The sequence below is a fragment of the Erpetoichthys calabaricus genome, chromosome 8 (assembly GCF_900747795.2).
Source record: "Erpetoichthys calabaricus chromosome 8, fErpCal1.3, whole genome shotgun sequence".
Classification (NCBI taxonomy): domain Eukaryota; kingdom Metazoa; phylum Chordata; class Cladistia; order Polypteriformes; family Polypteridae; genus Erpetoichthys; species Erpetoichthys calabaricus.
The window spans coordinates 25,687,797-25,704,396 of NC_041401.2; the positions used below are offsets into that span (position 1 = coordinate 25,687,797).

General features: G+C 38.4%; 1 protein-coding gene across 1 annotated transcript in view; it reads right to left on the minus strand.

The window, feature by feature from the left end:
• The window catches only part of ttc21b (tetratricopeptide repeat domain 21B), a 114,782-nt gene that overhangs the window by 43,218 nt on the left and 54,964 nt on the right, over window positions 1-16,600 (minus strand). The window contains exons 17-18 of the mRNA XM_028806373.2: window positions 12,925-13,035; window positions 248-386 (exon numbers count right to left, since the gene is read on the minus strand). Coding sequence (XP_028662206.1) covers window positions 248-386; window positions 12,925-13,035 — 250 coding nt within the window. The remainder of the gene's footprint in view (window positions 1-247; window positions 387-12,924; window positions 13,036-16,600) is intronic.

Here is a 16,600-nt window from a genome sequence, read left to right on the forward strand (position 1 = left end):
TTTGTGATAATCTAATTGCCAGAAATGAGGAGGGCAAAAAAATGACACTGGATATGAGCTCGACCTAACAGTGAATTTTAGAGGACACATCTACAATTGCTTTTGTAAGTATCTGTGCTTCTAAAGCCCTCTAATTAAACTAATTACAAACGGGAGATTGATACTGCCCCATTCACTAACAAAAGAAAATGAATGCCCTTTTATTTATGTTATATTTAGCAGACAGTCACAATTAAAACTATTGTACCTGGTTCATGGTCTAATGCACGCTGGAGAATTTGCTCAGCTTTATCATACTGTTTAAGTTTTAAAAGAAGTTCTGCCAAGTCATAACGAAGAAAATTTTGCCAATTGTTTTTCAAAGCCACTTCATAGTAGTTAATAGCCTAAAAAAAAGACATTAGAATATACTTGAGATGTTGTGCACTATTAATTGTTAAGAAAGAAACTACAAAATGTCATATACAGAATGTGAAATTTTAAAAAGTACTAGAAAAAAAAAAAAAACGATTCTAGAAGGCACAGCATTTTGTTATAGGCCACCCAAACATGCCAGTATATCCAGCTGCTCCAATAGTCTCAGCATTTACAATTGTATGAAAATGTTTGTGAATCCTTTGGCATTTTATTGATTTATGCATGAAATGTTCCATAATTACAGCTGATCTTCATTTAACTCAGAATACATAAAGACAGTCTGATTAAACAAATAGCACACACACAAAACTGCACACAGTCACATAATAACTGAATGTATTATTTAATTATTCAGGGCATAAGACAATAAAACCCTAATAACCCTGCTGATAAACCTTACTTAATACTACTGCCATATAAAAATTAAATAATAAAAATGTGTACACTCAGAATGTCTGTTGACATACTATAACCAACCCTAGTTGTCTGAGTAACAGCACTAAGCAAGTAAAATGTTTGCATTTCCCAACCACCTGTCACTTCTTTCTGTCCTTCCACCAGTGTCAAAATACTAAATAAACTAGTAAACAAAGTTTAAAGGCAGATGGAAATTGTATGCATACATCAACCTCCTAATCTACATATGCATTTCAGGATAAGAAGGTGTTGATGCCCATATGGTAGATTTGTGTGTAAAGTACATTTATGTGATACTGTGAATTAAAGAAAGAGAAACAAGTACCAATATAAGAACAACACTTATTAGCACACAAATAAAAATTACATTGAAGTAGCTGCTCCCCTTTAGTGCCCAGTGCCATTTTCACTTGTGTTTGCACTGCTCCTCACTAACTGGGATACAATAAAGTGACCAAATTACACAAAGGTGAAATTAAAAAGAATATGGTAAAAAAATGAATATACTACATTTTTCTGAAAGCAGAAGAAGTGCAGAAAAAAGGCTAGGTAATTGATTGATTAGAAGTACAGTGCCATGAAGAGGTTTTTACCCCATCCGGATTTAAAATATTATGGTAAGTTTTTAACACCAAAGTCTAATACAAGAAAAAATAGCCTTTGAGTCAATTGTCCAATTACTTTTGAGCCCCTGAAATGAAGGGATTGTGTTAAAAAAATGCTTTAGTTGCCTCACATTTTTATGCAATCGTTTTGTTCACCCCACTGAATTAAAGCTGAAAGTCTGCACTTCAACTGCATCTGAGTTGTTTCATTTAAAATTCATTGTGGTAATGTACAGAACCAAAATTAGAAAAAAGTTGTCTCTGTCCAAGTATTTATGGACCTAACTGTAAGTCCAGACCCAACAGACATGCTGTGGCTTGATCTGAACAGACCATTTCATGCTTCAAAACCCAGCACTGTTTCAGAATTTCAGGACAAGGAAGGAATGGGCTATAATTCTCCATGATGATGAGAAAGACTAAAATTGAATGAATCAGAACTGAATTAGAATTAGAAGTGTTTGGTTGCAGTCAAAGGTAGCACAATGAGTTATTTAGGTGCAAGGGGGGGAATTACTTTTTTGCACAGTGTGTTAGATCACTTTGTTCATTCAATAAATTTCATAATTAAAAAAAAAACTTGTGTCTTTACTCAAGTGCATTTTATTTAATATTATTCAGCATCATTATTGTGCAGTTACAGAGCACAATAATGACTCATTGATTAATGAAAATGACTGGAATAAAAACCCACAGCCACAGTCATACTTCAGGATTAAACTTGAGAACCCCTATTATAAGCAAAATGTAAAAAATCAGTCTAATGAAATTAATTAATCTTAAAGAATAAGTATATATAATACTAATAATAATAATGCATTTTATTTATAGGGACACTTTACATTAGCAGTAAATCTCAAAGTGCAATATAAAAATTTTAAACAAAGGCAAGGCAAGATAAAAACAGAGACAAAACAACAATAATTATAGCATTCTTGTTAATAAGCTTTCCTAAATAGAAAAGTCTTTAGCTGTTATTTAAAACAGCCCACAATCTGCTGTGTTCTTAGGCTCTCTGGTAGAGCATTCCAGAGCCGTGGAGCAGCGGCTGCAAAGGCTCGGTCTCCCATTGTATGAAGTTTGGTCACAGGGGGGTGTGACAGATTAAGGTCTCCGTGACCCCTTGAACCCTCAGACTACACGTCAGACACCAGGTAAAAGTCCAAATATGAATATTTATTATAATAATAAAGTGCACAAAGCACCCTTCTCTCCACAATACTCAATAATAAATCAATAATAACAATATAATAATCAATCCTCCACTCCCAGACGCGTTGCCACCCTTCCACCCAGCTCAGCTCAACGTCTAGGATTTCCCATCGTCCTTTTATATTCCCTGACCCGGAAGTGTTTCCCATCTTACAGTCCATGTGATTTCTTATCACTTCCGGGTTAGATAAAAAGTCCTTCTTTTCAACCCGGAAACACGTCGTTCCCTCTGGTCATACGATTATGACATGCTTCTGGGTTATAGGGCATGTATAAGTCCTTGAGCCTCCCTGCAGCGACTCCTGGCGGCCCCGACGTTATCCAGCAGGGCTGTGTATTAAAACTCCATAGTCTATGAGGCCCTGCTGGAATTCGGGGCATCTCCACGTTGCAAGGAGAGCTCCATCTACCGGCCTGGGGGTATTGGCCGGATGAATGGCCGGCCATCCCTCACAGGGGCGAAGGCTGTAGGTATTTGTAACAGAGGTTTCTTGTAGTGGATTGTAATATAAGGAGTTCTTTAAGATATTGTGGAGCATTTCCATGGATACACTGGTGAGTAAACAAACAAGAGTTTGTATTCAATACAGAGATGCATAGGGAGCCAATGAAGTGATCAAAGGATTTGTGAAATGTGTTCATGTTTCCGCACCCTCATCAGGATTCTTGCAGCACTACTTTGAATTTGTTGGAGCTTTTGAAGGCTCTTGTCAGGTATCCCGATGAGGAGTGCATTACAATAGTCCAGTCTGGATGAGACAAAAGCATGAACCAGCTTTTCAGCATCACAGAGGGAAAGGTAGGGACGGAGTTTGACTATGTTTCGGAGATGAAGGAGTGCAATTTTACAAAGGTGATGGGTATATATATATCAAATGACAGATGGGAGTCTAACTTGACACCCAGATTTGTAACAGAAGGGTAGACGGTAATGGTACGGTCAGAAAAGGAAATACAATTTACAGAGGAACGAAGTTGATGGGGGGTGCCAATTAAAAGAGCTTCAGTTTTGGTGCTGTTCAGCTTGAGGAAGTTCTTGGACATCCAGGCCTCAATCTCATCCAAGCAAGAGGAAAAAGTTGATGGAGGTGTAAGAGAAGTCGAATCCTGCCTCATATAGAGCTGCGTATCATCGGCACAGCAATGGAATGAAACTCTATGCTTTAGGATGATGTGACCCAGGGGTAGTATATAGATATTAAAGAGGGTCGACCCAAGGACTGATCCTTGTGGGACCCCACGGGTGACAGTGTGGGTATGAGATTCAGCATCCCCCAAGGCCACATACTCAGTCTTGTCTGTAAGATAGGACTCGAACCACTCCAAAGCAATGCCAGGAAGTCCAATTGTATAGTGAAGATGATGAAGGAGAATATTATGATCTACCGTATCAAATGCAGCTGTAAGGTCCAGGAGGATAAGGAGTGATGGATATACATATAACTTCCGTAAAAAAGAACTTAAATGACTGAGTTTTCTTGTTTAAAATTATAACACCACCATAATTAATTCAGTTTAACATACAATGCTAATAAAAAGTATTCATCCTTTTGGAAGTTTTCAGTTTTAATTTTGATACAATGCTGAAACACAGCAAATATAATTGGCTTTTTTGAAATTGAGAATTTTCTCCTGAACTTGAAAAAGGCTGTCAGAATTGGAGTAATTTTGCAAAGAAGAGTGGGGAAAAATGACAGAGTCCAGATGTGCAAAACTAATACAGAACTGTGGACACAGGCTCAAGGCTGTCATGCCTGAAAAGTACTGTATATCTACTAAATGCTTATGAGATCAATTATTTTGTGTTTTATATTTGCAGTTAATTTAGACCACTTTGCAGAGATCTGTTTTTACTTTCAACAACAGAGACTCTTTAATGTCAACAAATACTAAATTACTGTAAATCCATTGTGATTCAATGTTTTATAACAGTAAAATGTGAAAATTTCCAAGGAGGTGAATACTTTTACTGATGAGTTATCTTGCATAGATAGAAATCTGAAAGGTTTGAATTGTGTGATGTGAATGAAAGGGTGATCAGATGAGAATATCCAGGAGTGAATGTGGTAGTGTGTCTGTTAAATTGTGTGTACTGCTAGAGTTTACAATTGGGCTCAGCCCAGCCAAGCTCAAGCTAAAAAAGTATTTACACTGTGAGATCATTTTAATGACCCCTGCTTTACACACTGGCAATAGTGCTGAAAGGCTGGTATGCATTGTTTGTCTAGTTGACATTTTGAAAATATTCTGGCAAGAAAATTTTCTTATGTTTTAGTCAGTGCTTTCCCATTGCTAATCTTTTATAACAACCCTTTTGTGAAAGGCCTTTGAGATTGTTGATCCATAAGCATCATCTTTAATTGTATGAGTCATAATTGGCCAGAGATACCTTCTAAAAACAAGCAATGCTGTTCTCCAAATAATTTAAGGGACATGTGGCAATAGTTTTGATTCTGCTTTTCCCCTCACGTCTGTATAATAGTCTACACTGAGCAACAACGGATGTTCTGTGTCTTTAAAAGTGTTGGACACCCTTGCCCAGACTTGCCCTACTCTATATGTAGATCTCTAACTTGCTTAGAATGATCTTTTGTCTTATTTTTTTTAGCTTTATACTTAAAGCATCTACAGTAGTATAGGCAATTACAAAAAGAGTAACTACAGGTAAAACTCCGTTACAACGAACTGCCAGGGACCTAAAAAATATTTAGTTGTAATGAGATTCTGTATTTGTTGCTATAGTGCTTCTTTTAACTTGCGTCCAGGTGTTTGCAATCATTTCAATATCTTCTTTCACGTTAATTTTAACCTCCTCCTGTCTACAAGTTACGCTGATGACAATTTTTCTCAGCATTTCCTTGCGATAATACATTTTCAGGGTCGAATGATGCCTGAACCCAATGGCTGAAGCACTGCTGTACAATTGGGTGGGAGGAATTCAATGCAAACATAATTTAAATGCGGAAGCATGTTGTGGGCAGCACAGTTATCAATCAGAAGCAGAATCATCCTTTTCTTCTTCTTCATATTGTGAGGTTTCTGAACTCGTTTGGGATCCCCCCCCCCCCCACCCAACGGGAATGTCACGCTGAAGTGCGTTCCAAAGCGCGATTGCCGCGTCTGTGGAACATTGTTTGTCCATTGCCGGGGCAGGGCAACAGCAGGCTCACAGCACTGCAGTGAAGCGCCACAGAAGCGAATCCTAAAAGATCATGGGCGCACTATTACACCCCAAAATACGAGGCTGAGTCTCAGTACTTTAGCAAAACCAGCTTTATTCAGCTTGAAACAGGAACAGCAGGGTTATTTATTGTAGCGGGATCTGCCCCTCTCCTATACACAGACACAGCAGTCAGGCAGGTTCACGACCAGGTTAGTGGCCAAGTAATCCTGTGCCCTGCATTTACAGTGTTCCCTGCATCACCCATCAAGATATTTTCTGTTTGCTTCGGTGAAGAGCCGCAGCTGAGCAGTGAGCCTGCTGTTCCCCCGGCAACAGATAAACAGTCTTCCACAGACGCGGTATCGCACTTCAGGATGCTCTTCGGCGTGTTGTCCCGTTGACGAAGGTCCCAAGAGAGTTTAGAAACTTCACATTTTCTTGAATGAGTGCCACATTAATAGGAATGTTTCTCGAACAAACATCACTGAACCACATAAAAACGGCTTTTTCGGTGTCTTCAAATGCAGCAGTTCACATACATTTGCAACCCGAGATTTTTCTTCTTTTTTTGCTCGGTCTTTCAAGAAAGTTGACAATGTCGATGGCGGAATTCCAAATTCACTGGCAAGGTCTTTTTTCTTTTTGCCGCAATCGAGAGCTGCAAAAATGTAAAGTTTTTTTTTCTAATATGAACTGTTATTGTTTTTTCGTGTCTGCCATTTCTTTAGGAGGGTGACATTGACTTAAATTCCAATGGATGTTTTTCAAATGTCGATGAGCAATAAGCAAAAGTTATCACTGAAAACCACCAAAAACAAAAACAGCAAAAAAACAGTACGAGGAATTTAGAAGAAAGAAATTTTTTTTTACAATGTTTCTGTTTGGGGATCGTTGTGCACAACTAAGCTGTGACCACAGAACTGCTCTGTGGATGATTCATTCAAGCATTTCAAGGTCTTTTGGGCACTTTGTTGTAATGAAAGTATCTGCTGAATGTACTTCGTAGTAACAAGATTTCTATAGACTCGTGTCATAAGGGGAAACTGTCGGGACCATAAAAATACTTTGTTGTAATGAAAATTTCGTTGTAAAGATATTCGTTGTAACAGAATTTTACCTGTATTACATATTAAAGCAATCCAGGGGTCATGTGCTAGAAGGGGATGTGGACAAAGCTAACACCTGGAGCCAATTTTAATAGATTTTCCCTCCCACTGCCACCTTCTTCCAAAGACCAGTGTCCCCCACCATCCCTACTACATCAACAAATCCTACCATGTCAAATGGAAGGGCCAGTGACAAGTCCATCTCTGAACATAAGTGTGAACTGTCCATAACTGGAGACCAAGTAAGGAGACAACTGAAGATGCAACACACAGGAACAGCTGCAGGAGTCAGTCCTCTTAACGCCTGTGCTGAAAAACTTGGTGTCCTCTGTCACCTCTTCAGTCTGTCCCTATGGCTTCAGAAAGTGCTACTGCTGTGGAAAACATCCTGCATTGCTCCCATTCCAGAGAAGGCAGGCATTGCTTCACCTAATGACTACAGACTAGTGGCACTTATATCTCACATCATGAAGACCATTGAGAGATTGGTCCTGGACTATAAGAGTCCTCTTGTGGTAGACCACCTGGGCCCATTGCAGTTTGGCTCTCAGACAAAGGCTGGAGAGGGAGATGCAAGTATCTATCTGCTCCACAAGGCTTATTCTCACCTGGACAAAATTGGCAGCACTGTGAGGATTATGTTTTTTTGATTTCTTCTGTGTCTTGAATAATATCCAGCCATCAATGTTATGGAGTAAGCTCATAGATATATTGAGGTGGATGTCCGTAAGTTGTCCTGGATAATGGACTACCTATCAGGCAGGCCACAGTTTGTGAGACTGTGTGTCTGATACAGAGCAACACTGGAGCACCACAAGTAACAGTCCTGTCTTCTTTTCTCTTCACTCTGTTCACCTCAGACTATAAATATAACACCAAATCACTTGCAAAATTCTCAGATGATTCTGCACATATAGGGTGTATTGATAAAGGGGATGAGACAGAGTACAAGCGTCAGGTGGAGAGCTTTGCTTCTTGGTGCAAAAAGAACTATCTGCAATCTTAACATCAGCAAACCCAAGGAGCTGGTTCTTGATTTTCACTGACCTAAACAGTCCCCATTTAAGAAGCGGATGTAGAGGTGGTCCGCATTAATGACAGGTTACACAGATCTTGGGACAAAGAGGAACTACAGTAAATAAGTAAAGGCAGAACAGGCTGTTTTTCTTTAGGAGACCGTGTTCCTTTAATGTGGGAAATGACATTCTTCACATCTTCTAGAACTCTGTGGTGTGCTGGGCTGGTAACATGACTTCAAGAGCGGCCCCCCAAATCAACATGCTAATTAAAATGGCAAGCTCAGTTATATAACACATTCTGGACACCTTGGAGGTATTTGCAAAGGAGAGAATTAAAACAAATCTGAGTGCCATTATGAACAATGCTGCACATTCTCTCTCTGACACACTAATACGGAGGACTTTCAGCCAATGATTTATTTAACAGAAGTGTGTCAAGAAACGGTATATAGGAGCCACCTGTAGCAACAGCCATAGGCCTGCATAATGCTTCACTGTGATTGTGCCAAATAGTCAGAAGTTTCTTTCTTTTAAATTTTATTCTTTGTTCAGACCAATGTTTCTGTGTGTATTTGTTAATTATGTACTTACTTATCTACCCATTTATGTATTTATTTGAAGATGTTCTGTAAAAAGCCAGATGACAAATAAAATTCTGTCTGTCTGTTTATCTGTCTGTCTATCTATCTATAGGTTTATATTCAGTTTCATTGCTTAGATAATTCTAAATTAAAAAATTACTAATACAAAAGAAAGAATGAAATTTGGTGTTTTATTGATTAGGACATTCTAGAGGTACTATGTGTGAATAAGGCGCTATATAGCACCCAACCCGACACAGATTGACACAGAGGCACGGGTAAAATAAAACAACCATTTATGTTTTTTCACGTGTGGGGTACGTCTTCCCCGTGAACCCCACAGGCAATACACAGTCCCAATCACAGCACCAACACCAAACAAAACACTCCTCCCTGGCAACCTCGTCCTCCCTCCTCCCGATTCTGGCTCATGGAGTGGTGGCTGCTGGCCCCTTTTATAGTTCACCCGGAAGTGCTCCAGGTGCTTGATTGCCGTGTTTCGGCTGCACTTCCGGGTGTGGTGAATATGTTGCCCACAGGGGCTCAGGAGTCCCAGCTGCAGCACCCACTGCAAAATTTTACACCGGATGCCCTTCCTGACGTAACCCTCCCCATGTATCCGGGCTTGGGACCAGCACAAAGAAACACACTGGTTTGTGCATCCCCTGTGGCTGGGTTCACAGTTTGCTCAATTGATGGTTATTATTAATCCTATCCTATTAATTTTACTGTACCTTGTTGCTCTAATTAGAGTTTGCTTCAGTTTACCATTGCATCCCAGGTAACCTAAAATACAGAGATGACCCCCTAAAATATAATTACCGTACCCACATGACCTGCTAATGATGAATAAATTAACGATAAGAAGAAGTCACTGAAATGAACACAAATACACACCTAAAATCAAAACAATAAAACCAAGCCAATACTATGCAATTTTGGCACAAATGAAGTCACAGTGTAACAGGATTAACTATGAACTGTTAATGGCTTTCACCTTTAGACTACTCTAGAAGGTAAATAAATATATATAAAATAAATAAATACAAGACAGAGGATATTGTTCAGTGTTATGGTGCAACATCTGAAAGACATGCAACAGCACCAGTAGCTTCACAGAAGACATACACAGCACAGTACTGTGAATAAAACATTAACTTAAAAATTAAACATCTCAGATCTGCTACTACTCTCTTTAGTAGCTTCTGAAGCACTACTATCAAAGATGTCTACACAGTTTCTTATAAAATTCTTAATGTTAACATTATTATATTTAAATAGCTTGTGTATTTTTCTCCATTCATAGAAGTGAAAAAATCCTCTGATCCCTTTCCAATTTTGAAGGACACAGCCATGTAAGAAACTTTGAGAAAGAAAGCAACTGTGGCAAATAATAATATCATATCAGTGCAATTAAAAATAGGCAAGCACAATGCTGAAATTAAACCTTTGAATAATACTTTTAGAAATTGTAACACGATGGCAGCAGTCCTGCATTCAAGTTCCAGCTAAGGCACTGTTGTTAAGGAATCTGTACACATCCTTTGAGTATACAGTTAGGTCCATAAATATTTGGACAGAGACAACTTTTTTCTAATTTTGGTTCTGTACATGACCACAATGAATTTTAAATGAAACAACTCCGATGCAGTTGAAGTGCAGACTTTCAGCTTTAATTCAGTGGGGTGAGCAAAACGATTGCATAAAAATGTGAGGCAACTAAAGCATTTTTTTAACACAATCCCTTCATTTCAGGGGCTCAAAAGTAATTGGACAATTGACTCAAAGGCTATTTCATGGACAGGTGTGGGCAAGTCCGTCGTTATGTCATTATCAATTAAGCAGATAAAAGGCCTGGAGTTGATTTGAGGTGTGGTGCTTGCATGTGGAAGATTTTGCTGTGAACACACAACACACAGTCAAAGGGGCTCTCCATGCAGGTGAAAGAAGCCATCCTTAAGCTGCGAAAACAAAAAAAAAAAACATCCGAGAAATTGCTACAATATTACGAGTGGCAAAATCTACAGTTTGGTACATCTTGAGAAAGAAAGCAAGCACTGGTGAACTCAGCAACGCAAAAAGTCCTGGACGTCCACGGAAGACAACAGTGATGGATGATCGCAGAATCATTTCCATGGTGAAGAGAAACCCCTTCACAACAGCCAACCAAGTGAACAACACTCTCTAGGGTTTAGGCGTATCGATATCCAAGTTTACCATAAAGAGGAGACTGCATGAAAGTAAATACAGAGGGTGCACTGCAAGGTGCAAGCCACTCATAAGCCTCAAGAATAGAAAGGCTAGATTGGACTTTGCTAAAGAACATCTAAAAAAGCCAGCACAGTTCTGGAAAAACATTCTTTGGACAGATGAAACCAAGATCAACCTCTACCAGAATGATGGCAAGAAAAATGTATGGAGAAGGCGTGGAACAGCTCATTATCCAAAGCATACCACATCATCTGTAAAACACGGAGGAGGCAGTGTGATGGCTTGGGCGTGCATGGCTGCCAGTGGCACTGGGACACTAGTGTTTATTGATGATGTGACACAGGAATGAATTCTGAGGTGTTCAGAGACATACTGTGTGCTCAAATCCAGCTAAATGCAGTCAAATTGATTGGGCGGCATTTCATGATACAGATGGACAATGACCCAAAACATACAGCCAAAGCAACCCAGGAGTTTATTAAAGCAAAGAAGTGGAAAATTCTTGAATGGCCAAGTCAGTCACCTGATCTTAAACCAATTGAGTATGCATTTCACTTGTTGAAGACTAAACTTCAGACAGAAAGGCCCACAAACAAACAGCAACTGAAAGCCGCTGCACTCAAGGCCTGGCAGAGCATTAAAAAGGAGGAAACCCAACATCTGGTGATGTCCATGAGTTCAAGACTTCAGGCTGTCATTGCCAGCAAAGGGTTTTCAACCAAGTATTAGAAATTAACATTTTATTTCCAGTTATTTAATTTGTCCAATTACTTTTGAACCCCTGAAATGAAGGGATTGTGTTAAAAAATGCTTTAGTTGCCTCACATTTTTAGGCAATTGCTTTGTTCACCCCACTGAATTAAAGTTGAAAGTCTGCACTTCAACTGCATCTGAGTTGTTTCATTTAAAATTCATTGTGGTAATGTACAGAACCAAAATTAGAAAAAAGTTGTCTCTGTCCAAATATTTATGGACCTAACTGTATAGTACAATATAATTTCTTGAGTTTTCTCCAACACTTCAAAAATGGACTAGTTACAGTAGTTTAACTGGTACAAGTGAGTGAACATGTATGGAGTAATTCTGCATTGTGATGGAACTGTGCCCTATCAAGGGTTATTTCCTGCCTTGGTTTCTTTCCTAAGTAGGTAGGCTTTAGCTTCCTATGGCTGTTTTAGAGTAAGTCAGTTCAGAAAAAGGATGGGTGGGTCATAAAGAAGTAAAAAAAAATTACATTAACAACAAGAAATACATACATTTTAAACTACACTCAGCAAATGCTATATACTCAACATGTCTAATATAAACAATATATATAAACAATATTATGTTTAATATTAAACAATTAGGTTTAATAAAATGAATATAAATCAAACATTTATTCATAATTTAGTTTGGAACATAGGTAATATTAATCAAATTAAGCAGTTTTACAAATAGCATGCTAATGGTTGCAGTTGCATTATTGTTGTATTATTGTATTGTATTGTTGTATTGTACTGTATTGTCAATACTCTGTCCCACCAGGCAGCATGGATCCTGATCAGTTTGATACTAAAGAGAATTTGTTCTCTCATATAATGGGCGCATTCTGTTTCTCCTTGTAAAAACATATGAATTTGCAACAAAATTGTATTTATTGGGAACAGACTGATGCTACTTTTTAATTGCACATTGATTTTAATTTTAAGCTTACCTGCATATCTGTCACAACAGATCATACTCAGATGCCTTTTTCCTACTGTATATGTTTGGTTCTTTTTGTATCTTACACTTCCTATGAGTCTTTTACAAGTTAGTACAAGGAGTCAAAGGCCTGAACAGATACAAACACAAAACAGATTTTTGCTTGGATGTCAACAAAAATGCAACTTGAGGCAGGTGGTTAGATCGACTGTATTCATCTTTAGATTATTAATGATGTATTGAAAAAATGTAACAGTGCATGTGCAAAATCATCAGTCCTATTCAAGGTGAATACAGATTAGGTTATAGTATAAACCTATATAGTATTTTTTATTATTTGAGTCAGATACTCATTTTACTATGTCACTCATATCACTGTAAAAATCATAAAATGCAGAAAACAAAACAGGTTACTAAGAAACGTGTTTCTGTATATGGCCTCCATCCCACCTCAAACTACTTTACAGATAGATGTTTCTTCTTATTAGATGTAACCCACTAACTCACCTTAGCATAATTATGAGTTTTTACCAGGGCTCTACCAATCTTGCTTGCCAAAATTCCATCCTTTGGGTTTTTCTTTAAAGCGTCTTCATAGATTTCAATTGCTTTCTCTGGCTGTAAGAAAATATTATTGATACATAAACCTGAAAATATATTCTTTATATTATCAATGTTTTACATTGTTTAAGCCTAGAAAGCCCAAAACCATACAGGCAATGTGAAGTACCATGGAGGTCTGATTCTACACCTTTGTGGCAACAGCTTTTAGTATTTTAACTGCTTTAAAAGCAAGCATGCAAGATTTTATGCAAGAGCAAAACTCTTTGAAAAAAACTGATACTGTTGCATTTTGAATTGATGTACAAAGGATATGCTGATAAACATTTGAAATTGTGCTCCTGTGTACAGATCTCACAAAACATAGAAGAATTCACAATACTTTCCATGAATTAAAATGTGCAAGTTTAATAAGAATAAAAAATACACCCCCTCCTGTGCAACTGGTGGATTTAGAGGGAATGGATGTGGTAAAAAAACATTTGGAATCCAGGGCAGTGCAGTTTTTATTTATTTTTTTCTCAGTGTGTGCTCAGGCTTAGGACAGGCGCAACTGCAAATGGGAGCATGGACGAGCAACACTGGGGTGTTAATTAGGGACCTTGCGGAGCCCACATTCACATGCAGATTGCACAGTTCAGTCAATTTCTTCATTAACTCTCTGGAGTAAGAAATTTAGGCACCCGTGCCAACTGAGCTATAAAAGAGCAGGACAAAGACAGAAAAAAGATAAAGACAAGGACGGGAGAGACTAGAGGATAGAAAGGAAAAGAAAAGAAGTCAGAGGATCATGGCAGAACATGTGTAATAGTGTGGTGGCAAGACGGTCAGTAAGTGGGCCGGAGAGGAGTGAGTGGACAGCATTAATGGGGCTGGGGGGTGCTTCTGCTCAGTGCTCTGGCCAGGGGACGGAGGCAGAAACACAAGTATTTCTCATTATGAGAATGAATATATCATGTCAATTTTATTTCATTTATTCAAGTACAGCACATCTATCTGAAGGCACTATCTGCAAGAAGATCTCATGATTGCCTTTTGTTGAAAAAGACAACAGTTTCCATTAGGAGTACTTACTTTTCCACATGACTGTACACAAATGAAAGTATGAGTCCATCTCTGATAAATGAATATAAAATAAATATTGCAGCCAACGTGTTAAAAATATTTTGAGCTCTGTGCCTCAGATAAGCCAAACCCAATTTTTTGAATCGTACAATTCTCAGCTTACCTGCAAGTATATACGGTAGCTTCTAGGTGCTTAAATAGGTAATCTAAAAGTTTCTAGAATTTGTGATTTATAGAGTGTGTTCATTTTTTCAGAGCACAAATGGATGATAAAAACTGCGAAATCAAGAACTGTCTATCTACTATTTTCTAACACTAGATAGATAGATAGATAGATAGATAGATAGATAGATAGATAGATAGATAGATAGATAGATAGATAGATAGATAGATAGATAGATAGATAGATAGATAGATAGATAGATAGATAGATAGATAGATAGATAGATAGATAGATAGATAGATAGATAGATAGATAGATAGACTAGAGAACAATACATCTTGGAGAGTCATTTGTGCATAGCCAACATTTACTAGGATTAGTCCCAGCATACTGTATGCTAGAACACATAGCTGGACATTTCTCAAAGATGACTAAGGATTAACTGCCCTTCCACATTAACAACAGAACAAAAATTTAGCCAAAATAGAGTGAGTCATACTGGAAAATCAAAGTGTGACAGTGTGTGTGTGAAAGCAGACAAACAGAAGGATAACTTATGTGTCTGCAGTATCCATTCTTCATGAACAATTACACTTGAGCATGTTGAGTGCCCATAGTGTAAACCTTAAGTGAATTTAACAAATCTGAATGGGAGAAATTTAAAAAGCACTTCATAACTGCGGATGAAATATGGACACACCACTACAATCCAGGGTCCAAGCAACAATCAAAACTAAGAAAGCCTGTAAGATCATGTGTACAATATTTTAAAGTTGAGAGAGTACTGGCTAACAATACATTTGGGTTTCAAGCTTGTATACAGAGGTCAATTTTGTACAAATGACTCAAGCCTATTTCCTTGTTGCAGTGTACTGTTCATATACTGTCCACAAAATGTTTAAAAAATTGCTTTTTATTTTGTGAAGACTTTGAATTAAAATACACAGCAACAGCAGGACAACATATTTCCACCTCAGTTCTTCATTTAAAAACACAATGTAATGTAATAATAATAATACATTTTATTTAATAGGCGCCTTTCTTAGCACTTAAGGTCACCTTACAATAAACTTAAACAACATTAGTAAAATAAAAAAAAAGAGAATGATAAATCAAAAAGCAATAATTAGTAAACAAACAAAGGTAACAAGCACTATCAGTGCAAAATTCACAATTGGTATGCCAGTTTGAAAAGATAGGTTTTGAGGGAGTTTTAAAATGTGTTATTGAATTGAGCTGACGTATGTGAGAGGGGAGAGAGTTCTAGAGTTGAGGAGCACTTTGAGAGATGCTGGAGCTTCCATAGAACAAAGTTTGATGTGTGGTACAGAAAGTAGAGCTGCAGATGAGGATCTGAGTGAGTGAGAGGGAGTGTAAGTCTGGAGGAGATCAATGAGGTTGTGGAGAGCTTTAAATGTTAAGAGCAGTATTTTGTATTGTGTTCTGTAGTTAACAGGGAGCCAGTGAAGTTGAGAGAGATTAGGTGTAATATGTTCAGTGGATTTAGAACAGCAGGTTATTATCCCAGCAGCAGAATTCTGAAGAAGTTGTAACCGATGGATATGTTTTTGTGGGATGCCAGATAGAATAGCATTACAGTAATCTATATGTGACGTGATGAGGGCATTAACCAATACTTCAGTACTGTGTTGTGTAAGAACAGGACAAAGTCTAGAAATGTTTCGGAAATGGAAGAAGGCAGTCCGAGAAATGTTACTTATATGGGAGGAAAAAGAGAGGGTACTGTCTAGAATGATGCCCAGGCTCTTAACTTGGGAAGAGATGTTTGTGTTAATATTGTTAATTAAAACAGAAGAATGGTTAACCTTAGCGGGCGGCACGGTGGCGCAGTGGGTAGCGCTGCTGCCTCGCAGTTGGGCGATCTGGGGACCTGGGTTCGATTCCCGGGTCCTCCCTGCGTGGAGTTTGCATGTTCTCCCCGTGTCTGCGTGGGTTTCCTCCGGGCGCTCCGGTTTCCTCCCACAGTCCAAAGACATGCAGGTTAGGTGGATTGGCGATTCTAAATTGGCCCTAGTGTGCTTGGTGTGTGGGTGTGTTTGTGTGTGTCCTGCGGTGGGTTGGCACCCTGCCCAGGATTGGTCCCTGCCTTGTGCCCTGTGTTGGCTGGGATTGGCTCCAGCAGACCCCCGTGACCCTGTGTTCGGATTCAGCGGGTTGGAAAATGGATGGATGGATGGGTTAACCTTAGCAAGTGCAGATTTAGAGCCAATGATGAGCACCTCAGTTTTATTGCTGTTTAGTTGGAGAAGATTATGAGTCATCCATGTGTTTATTCCTTGGAGACATGCTGTAAGAGTATCTGGAGGGAAAACATGTATTATGCAATAAACCGTATGGTAGACTTTTAGCTTTTGCTGTTCTACTGAAAATTAT